Here is a 9,837-nt window from a genome sequence, read left to right on the forward strand (position 1 = left end):
TAATTGTACAGTCTTCATTCTTTCAAAACAGAAAACATCTTTCACAAACATCTACATCTCTGTCTCACCTCACTAATTCAGAGTTTATTACAATGCAACTATTCATTTTGATGTTGTTTGAAAGGTCTCTGTGTGTCTGATTAAAGCGTCTTATTTTCATAAAAATAGAAGAGACAGCCACCAAGATTAGAAAACACTGAAGACAGACTTCCCCCAGGTCTTTCACACTAATGACCTCCTGTATGTAAATCAAAGTTACGATATGCTAAAAAACCCCTGAAATAAGCAAACAACAGCATTTGCAAACACGGGACTCAGGGACTCTGCAAACACGATTGCTGTGTTTATTATTCTCTGCTGTTAGGTAACTACATCTAAAATCTTCATTTCTGGATTACCGATGAAGTATATTATTGATTAGGGGTTTATGATTTGAATCGGATTGTGAATTATTGTTTGCTTACCTGGTTAATAAATTGTTATACTGTATTAGATTGATTCTAACTAGTCTTTGTGTTGTCAACTCTAGTGTATTATAGTAAGTCTATAACAGCAAATCTGTGCTCAGGTTAGAACGGATTACAATGTTTTAGAGCTCCGGCTAACACATTGACTAAGTTAAGTTGGTCAACTTGTTTCTCTAGTAATGCTCATGATCTAATCTTACTTTAAGTGTGTACGGATCTATGGGGACTTATCAAAATATTCTGGAATGAGCAAAGAAAGGCACGGGTCATTAATCACCTCTGTGTAATGACCAAGACTGACAAGTTTGTAGATAAGAAGTATATCAAACTGATATAATACTCAGAGTGTTATAGAAAACTGAATGAATGAGTATGATATATGATAAGTATTTACCGAAATAAAATAATTATAACCATTTTCAGAGTTTCAGAGTCAGATGAATTAAAGAGGTAGTGAATTTAATAAAATACATTTAATATTGTTGTGTAAAAGGAAAGACAGTTTCATGCAGGAATCCTTCTGCCGCACCATTGGCTGTCGTCTTTGGGTTTTCCAGTGGGCGGAGCTTACGCGTGTATAAATCCATTCTGAAGCAGCAGTGAAAGCATCAGATTCTTCTGACAGACCACAGACAGTTTTATTTGCTCTGGTTCAGCTTTAATTTACAAACCAAACAGAATTAATTTCATCAGTTCTTTAATCTTTCAGGACAGTACTGAAGAAATGCATCACTTCATTTTCATGATGTTTTCACTGCTAGTCATTACTGGGCTGCAGGTGAGCGTCGAGTCCGCAGGAATACGTTTTGAGCGAAGCATCGACAGACATTATAAATCAGAGCTGACCGTGCCGAATGGAGGGGGCTGGGGGTCGTGGGGTCAGAGGGACATGTGTCCAGCTGGAACGTACGCTGCAGGATTCAGTCTAAGGGTAAGCTAAGAATTTATATAAATACAAAAGAAACATAAAGTTGAATGGATTGTGTTAGTCAGGGATTCTCAGCTCTATTCCTGAAGATACACCATTCAACTGATCACATCTTTAGTTCAGATTACTCCTTTTCTCTTTCTAATATGTCTTACTGTTGTTGTTTTGTTTTATTGTTTTAAGGTGGAAGCTCCTGTGGGTCGAGATGATGACACTGCACTCAACGGGATTCGCCTTCACTGCATTCATACGCCAAGCTTGTATCACAGCTCCTCCAAAGTTCAGTCAGATGTAGGCAGGTAATGAGCTCAGCCCAGAGACTAATGAAGAAGCAGGTTTGCAGTTATTAAGAATTGTTACAAAAAGAGTCAAAGGTTGTTTTTCAATAAGCCAGACAAATTTTTTTTTATTAACAATAATGATTGGTTTGATCAATAAAACTGTTTTTTTTTTCTTCAGCTGGGGTCAATGGACAGATATCAAATGGTGTCCTTCTGGATTCTTGACTGCGTTTCAGCTGAGAGTCGAACGCTCTCAAGGAGATGGTGATGATACGGCCGCAAACAACATCATGTGAGTTTGTGATGTGCTGAAAATACTTTAACCTGATTCTGTGCTCTAATTGACTGGGCTTTTACAAAATGCTTAAAAACACTGGAACTCATCGCTAGGCTCCAGACTGCGACTAAAATATTAATTTGGAAGTAATATTTTTGCTAATGTACTATATAAATATACATGTTATGATTTAAGAATGTGCATGCAATGCCTTTTCCCGCTTGCTTTTTGATCACATCATTGTTATGTTGACATTATAAGGTGATGACAATGCACATCAAAGTTTAACAATTATTGCAACATGAAAATTTGATAGCTTCACATGCCTAGTTACCACTTTAAATGAACCTTAGTTTCCAGAACATCTACAGATATATACACGACAGAATCACTGAAATAAATCAGATTTATTCTGTTTTGCCTTGTTTCGTTAGTATTGATTAAAACATCATATTATTATTATAATGTTGTTACACCCAAATTTCTTCCAGCTTTCAATGCACTCAAGGGACTTTACAGGGTGACGGCACAAACTGGGGCGACTGGGGCTCCTGGAGTCAAACATGTGGAGGAAAAGGGATTTGTGGTCTCAAGACACGGATAGAAGTACCTCAAGGACGAGGAGACGACACCGCTCTCAATGATGTTATCATGTTCTGCTGTGATTAAGGTGATGCGAACAATCAAACACTCGGATCAGAGCAACACTGTTTGGAAGATCTAGTTTAACGGAGTTTGGCTTTTCTTTCAGGTGTTAGAGGACAAGAAGATCAGCAAGAAGATCAGATGGATCATAATAACTGATCATCATGTGTTATGAGCTCACATGAACCATTTCATACAACAGCCAGTCATTATCACAAAATGAAGCCTGAGATGTGATCAGGATCTCAACACAGAGCAGAGACCGACTGTACATCATCTCACTTACTGTGTCTTATCAGTTCATGCATTTCACCATCCATAAACTCCATACTCTTCAATAACTGTAAAGCTGTAAACCTGCTTTTTTTGTATCCATAATTATACCCCAACAACTAATACAATTTTAAATAAGCTTGAAATGACATTAGTGTTTGTTTGTTTTTTGATTAATTTGTTCCTTTGCTCATCTCACACATCTTTTCTTTGTAGTGCCTTTCAAATGATTAATCATGAGTAATCACATCCAAAATAAAAGTTTTTGTTTACATAATATATGTGTGCAAAATGTGTATATTTATTATTAATATATAAATACACACGCATCCATGTATATTTAAAAAATATTTACATGCATATTTGTACATTCATAAATTGTATATAATTTATAAATATTTAACATATAAACATAACATTTTTCTCAGGAATGTACATATATGTGTATCATGTGTACATCATGTAAACAAAAACTTTCATTTTGAATGCAATTAATCAGGATTAATATGGGAGTATAATAATGACAATAGTTTTTAAAACATAAAGCATGCTGAAATCCACAAATCTCAAAAAGAGATGCATTGCAATTAACAGTGCTTGTATTTTAATGCCTTGTATTTCCAAGGCTTGTATTTTTAGGTCCTGAAATGTATTATATTTAAATTCAAAATATTTCACACACATTTTCATAATTAAAAATTCATTAATTCATACAGGTGTATCTAAATAAATTAGAATGTCATGGAAAAGTAAATTTATTTCAGTAATTCAACTCAAATTGTGAAACTTGTGTATTAAATTCAATGCACACAGACTAAAGTAGTTAAAGCCTTTGGTTCCTTTAATTGTGATGATTGTGGCTCACATTTAACAAAAAACCCAGCAAATCACAATCTCAACCAATTAAAAATATGTTGACATGCCAATCAGCTAATCAACTCAAAACACCTGCAAAGGTTTCCTGAGTCTTTAAAATGTTCTCTCAGTTTCATGGGGAAGACAGAAGACAATCATTGACACCCTTCACAAGGAGGGTAAGACACAAACATTAATTGCTAAAGAAGCTGGCTATTCACAGAGTGCTGTATCCAAGCATGTTAACATACAGTTGAGTGGAAGGAAAAGATGCACAACCAACTGAGAGAACCGCAGCATTATGAGGATTGTCAAGAAAAAAATGATTCAAGAATTGGAGTGAACTTCACAAGGAATGGACTGAGGCTGGGGTCAAGGCATCAAGAGCCACCACACACAGACGTGTCAAGGAATTTGCTGAACCACAGACAATGTCAGAGGCGTCTGAGAAGAAGAACTTGACTGTTGCCCAGTGATCCAAAGTCCTCTTTTCAGATGAGAGCAAGTTCTGTGTTTCATTTGGAAACCAAGGTCTTAGAGTCTGGAGGAAGGGTGGACAAGCTCATAGCCCAAGTTTCTTGAAGTCCAGTGTTAAGTTTCCACAGTCTGTGATGATTTGGGTTGCAATGTCATCTCCTGGTGTTGGTCCATCGTCACAAGTCACTGCACCCCTTTATAAACAAATTTTTGAGCACTTCATGCTTCCTTGTGCTGACCAGCTTTTTGAAGATGCTGTTTTGATTTTCCAGCAGAATTTGGCACCTGCCCACACTGCAAAAACGGTATCTCTGTGCATTCAAAATATACATACACCTGCCCATACCATAACCCACCATCATCATGGGCCACTCGATCCACAACGCTGACATCAGCAAACCGCTCACACACACGACCGCATACACACTGTCTGCCATCTGCCCTGTACAGTGAAAACCAGAATTCATTCTTGAAGAAAACACCTCTCCAAAGTGCCAGACGTCATCAAATGTGAACATTTGCCCACTCAAATCAATTACGACGACAAACTGCAGTCAGGTCGAGACCCAGATGAGGACGACGAGCATGCAGATGAGCTTCCTCGAGATGGTTTCTCACAGTTTGTGCAGAAATTCTTTGGTTCTGCAAACCGATTGTTGCAGAAGCTGTCCGAGTGGCTGGTCTCAGATGATCTTGGAGGTGAAGATGCTGGATGTGGAGTTCCTGGGCTGGTGTGGTTACACATGGTCTGTGGTTGTGAGGCCGATTGGATGTACTGCCAAATTCTCTGAAACAGTGCTGGAGATGGCTTATGGTAGAGAAATGAAAATTCAATTCACGGGCAACAGCTCTGGTGGACATTCCTGCAGTCAGCATGCCAATTACATGCTCCCTCAAAATCTGTGGCATTGTGCTGTGTGATAAAACTGCAGAGGTCTTGTAGCCAGCCTAATGCACACCTGTGCAATAATCATGCTGTCTAATCAATGTCCCATATCACATTTTTGCAGATGATACCCAGTTGTACGTCAATTAAACTTGGGTCAAAGTCCTTATTCAACTTGCTGGCTTGTGTAAACAACTTTACAGCTGGACGGGCGATAATTTTCTTCGATTGAATGACAACAAGTCTGAAGTTTTTCATTTTGGCTCCCCCCATTTGGTTAAAGACCAGTCCTCTAGTTTAGGACCCTTACAAGTGAATATCTGTGACAAGTGGGGCGGGCCGAGAGCCGTGGGAACGGAGCGACGCCGGTGGAGTGATTGGAAATGAACGACACTTACTCCACTCACCGGTCTCGAGTCCCATGGAGGAGATTGGAGGGATACAAAAGAGGAGAGACGACAGTGAAAGACGAGAGAGGACCAGGCCTGGATTTTAGTTATTTTGATTTTGTTTGTGCAGTTGTCCATGAGGGGCTGTCGCACTGCTTTGTTTTTATTTTATTATTAAAGTCATTTGATTGTCCGCTGGTTCCCACCTCCTTCTTCCCACGAAAGAACATTGTTACAATATCCACACTCATGTAAAGAACAGGTATTATTTTTGATTCAGAGTTAAAATTCGATAAGCAAATAAACTTGTCGGAGCTATTTCTTCCAGATTAGGGGTTTATGTAAACTAAATCTCTTCTATCTTTTAGCGATCTAGAGACAATTATTCATGCCTTTATTTCATCAAAGCTTGATTATTGTAATGGTTTATATGCTGGTGTCAACCAGTTTTCCTTTTCACGTTTGCAACTGTTTCAAAAAGCTGCAGTATTTAAAGTAATTAAAGCCTTGCGAGGTCTGGCTCCAGTCTGCGTCTCAGACATTGTTTGTCCATACTCACCCCAGAGATCTTTTAGATTATCCTCTGATAATATATAAACCATACCATTGTCTCGTTTGAAACCTAAACGTCATAGAGCCTTTTCTGTGTTAGCCCCTATAAAGTTATCATCTTCTTTAAATCATCATTGATAATGTATCTATTTTCTCGCGCCTATTTATAATTGTTGGATATGTTGGTCTTGGTGAGTTAAATTCTTATTCCTGATTTTTATTTGGTTGTGCTGATTATATTTTTAAACTTCATTTCAGAGGGCACATGTTTTTACCAGCAATAAGCAGGATTTGTTCTAATCAGTCAAAAAAAACTAAAGTTTTTGTTTGTCTGAAGTGTGTTTACATCCAGGTCTCTGATTAATATCGGAATCCATTTAATCGTTTAGTTTTGCAACATGTCTTGATCACTGACTGGAACAATAATGAGAACATTGATTTGTAGCTAACTGAGGCTGATGTTCTCTGAGTGTTTATTTTACTTTATGCAAATTATTCAGAAGCTGCATGAAAATACTTTTATGACATTTAAATTCATCTTGTGTGCCTCAAAAGTACTGTACTCCTTGGCATTTGGATGAAATGTATGTCTGTGTTTGTTAAAGTGTTTTTGTATTGACTGTGTTTTGAGCCATTTCTTTTTATTCTCTTAAATCGCTATATTTACTTCATTTGTATATGTACAGCACTTTTGCATACACTAGCTGTTTTTAAATGTGCTATACAGTATATAAATAAACTGACCTTGACCATTTGAGTTTGGAACCACGTGAGAGAGATTCAATTATAACATAATTATAATTTTTAGTGAATAATTCCCTTTAACGCTTGCTTCCATGTAATCATTCTTGTTTAAGCAAACGCCTGACGTTTATTTTAAGGTTGGTATTTTATTCTTTGTTTTGCAGTGCATATTTAACATTTAACTAATTACATAACAAAATCAAACAAGTAACTAAACTTTTATAGGTTTTTCACAAAGTAAAACAGTTTTCAGGGACATTAATGGTTAAGAAAGAAAAAAAAAGAAAAAGCTTTATTAACAAGTATGTAACACACACACACACACACACACACAGGGCAGGAGTGGGACTCGTTTTCATCTCTGGAGTTTCATGCCTTATACCTTAGACTTTAGTTCATGACTGACTTTATTAAAATAATGTAATTATATAAGTCTGCAATAGTGCACTGTTCTACAGCCGTTCATTCAATGTATTTTTCTAGAGCAACTGGTATTTAAACATCTTCTAGTCACTATCAACATAAATACACCCCACATAGCAAATGTCTTCTGGCCCAGATACGGGCCACGCAATGACTTTTCCCTCAGCCCAAGTACCACAAAGAATGACGGCCCGGGAGTGGCCCAGAAATGGGCCACACATGGGCCATAACCGGCCCGAATCTCAGCCAGTTAATCAGCCTTAGCTGGCCCTGAACTGGGCCAAAACAGGTTTTATTATTGGTGCCAATTCTCAGCCTTAAGTAAACCAGAATCCCCAAATCTGAGCCACACCTGAGTCTTATATAGCCCAGACCCAACCCAGACAGCACGCAGTGTCTGCCCAGATCCGGCCCGAAATAAATCCATGTTTAAATTTAAAATTGTGACTCAAAGCACACTTAGTAATTAACCTCTGCTGCATTTTGAATCAAAAATCACATTTAAAAACAAATACTACTGAGATTAATATATTGATGCTATATACAAAGTAACGTGACTGCAAACTACACCAACAGGGTACTAGAACTGCGGTCCTGAAACTGCAGCCATCGCTATATCATCCAGTACTGTAGGTGGCGCTGTCACGAAAAACTAGGGTCCTAGAACTGCGGTCCTAGATCTGCGGTCCTGAATCTGCAGCCTCTGGTTGTGCAGGAACATACTATTGGGCCCAGCTCTGGCTGAAAGAGTACATGCCATTGCCGACAGGAGGCCAGCAGTGCCATCTTGAGGCCACATGTGGGCCAAGTCCGTTTGCTATGTGGGACTGTGTCGAATAGCTGAGCTGGCACAAATATATCCACACCTGTACGATCGCTCGCAGAGAGAGATTCAGAGAAAGAAATTGCAATGAAGCTTGGAGTTATGCAATCCCTAAGCGACGCAGAAAAACATCAGATGCCAGTTTCCCAAAGCCATGAAAAGAATGAAAGGAAAGAGTAAAGATATAAGTTAGCAAGTATCACATACAAACTGCTGCTGCAGCTGTTGTTCTTTCAATACGCAAATGACAAATTAAATGCCAAAAGAACCTACAATAATAAATCTTTGTTATTAGGAGACATTTCCATTATTCATTATTCCTAACTTTAATCTACACCCTCTCCAGCAGCACAGGGGTGTCAGAATGATTGAAAACAGTGTACCGTCGCTCAGCCTTTTCAAACTTCTTTTTGTCTCCAAACAAAAAGGAAAGAGGTCACTCGAGTGAAAGAAAGAAACACATGTAGTGATATAGTAAGCATCACCATATGAATGTCTGTATGTTTACAAGAATGTTTAGCATTTTGTGATTTGAAAATAATCAAGATGATTTCAGAGTGAATGAGTCTTGATAGAGTACAGTGAGTGATGGTGTGGACGCACACAGATCCAGCTATTACAGGCGTTTCTGGACTTGTCTTTTTGACTTAATTTGACACGTAAGTTAATAATAGAGCCCACGGACATGTTATTGCTGACAAGAAACCACATTTGGTAACAGAAATGCAAAAATAATGATAATATTAATATGATTATCTGTCGCTGTCAGAAACGGTAGCATTCAACACTACTACACAGATCTGTAAATCAAGTAGGGTTCAGAATAAAATAAGTTCAAAAGAGCATATGAATAATTTATCATATAGCATAGCATATTATTAATAAAAACTATAACGGTAATATGGTTTGTTGCACAAATAATAAACCTATAACCTAACCTATAGTAAGTATTAACAATAAAATAAACAGGCTATGGTATAATTGTACAGTCTTCATTCTTTCAAAACAGAAAACATCTTTCACAAACATCTACATCTCTGTCTCAGCTCACTAATGATCAAACACTGGCTAAAGCCATGATAGTAAGTTTAGAAATGCAACCGAATGAGACAGAAAACAGAATACTGAAGTAATGAATGTATGTATTTGTGTATTGTACTTATCCATCCATCCATCCATCTTCTACCGCTTATCCGGGGCCGGGTCGCGGGGGCAGCAGTCTAAGCAGAGAACCCCAGACTTCCCTCTCCCTAGACACTTCCTCCAGCTCTTCTGGGGGGACACCGAGGCGTTCCCAGGCCAGCCGGGAGACATAGTCTCTCCAGCGTGTCCTAGGTCTCCCCCGGGGTCTCCTCCCAGTGGGATGTGCCCGGAACACCTTCCCGGGAAGGCGTCCAGGAGGCATCCGGAACAGATGCCCGAGCCACCTCAGCTGACCCCTCTCGATGTGGAGGAGCAGCGGCTCTACTCTGAGCTCCTCCCGGGTGACTGAGCTTCTCACCCTATCTCTAAGGGATCGCCCAGCCACCCTGCGGAGAAAGCACATTTCGGCCGCCTGTATCCGGGATCTTGTCCTTTCGGTCATGACCCAAAGCTCATGACCATAGGTGAGAGTAGGAACGTAGATTGACCGGTAAATCGAGAGCTTCGCCTTGCGGCTCAGCTCTTTCTTCACCACGACAGACCGGTACATCGACCGCATTACTGCAGAAGCTGCACCGATCCGTCTGTCAATCTCCCGTTCCATCCTTCCCTCACTCGTGAACAAGACCCCAAGATACTTAAACTCCTCCACTTGAGGCAGGAACTCTCCACCA

General features: G+C 39.1%; 1 protein-coding gene across 1 annotated transcript; it reads left to right on the plus strand.

Annotated features, from left to right (window-relative positions):
* The first annotated feature begins 1,073 nt into the window (after positions 1–1,073).
* On the plus strand, positions 1,074–2,918 carry LOC132116881 (vitelline membrane outer layer protein 1-like). Its single transcript, XM_059525747.1, has 5 exons — positions 1,074–1,398; positions 1,579–1,694; positions 1,855–1,968; positions 2,445–2,623; positions 2,705–2,918. The coding sequence occupies exons 1-4, from the start codon at positions 1,192–1,194 to the stop codon at positions 2,620–2,622; spliced, it is 615 nt and encodes a 204-aa protein (XP_059381730.1). The 5' UTR covers positions 1,074–1,191; the 3' UTR covers position 2,623; positions 2,705–2,918.
* The last annotated feature ends 6,919 nt before the right edge of the window (positions 2,919–9,837 follow it).

Source organism: Carassius carassius, chromosome 36, assembly GCF_963082965.1.
Source record: "Carassius carassius chromosome 36, fCarCar2.1, whole genome shotgun sequence".
In the NCBI taxonomy this organism is placed as follows: domain Eukaryota; kingdom Metazoa; phylum Chordata; class Actinopteri; order Cypriniformes; family Cyprinidae; genus Carassius; species Carassius carassius.

What these genes read in the sequence shown, in the direction of transcription:
- LOC132116881 (XM_059525747.1), top strand. Translation starts at nt 1,192, where the DNA reads ATGCATCACTTCATTTTCATGATGTTTTCACTGCTAGTCATTACTGGG. An exon ending in CTGCAGGATTCAGTCTAAGG is followed by an intron (nt 1,399 to 1,578) that starts GTAAGCTAAGAA and finishes TATTGTTTTAAG; the next exon opens with GTGGAAGCTCCTGTGGGTCG. An exon ending in ACGGCCGCAAACAACATCAT is followed by an intron (nt 1,969 to 2,444) that starts GTGAGTTTGTGA and finishes AATTTCTTCCAG; the next exon opens with CTTTCAATGCACTCAAGGGA.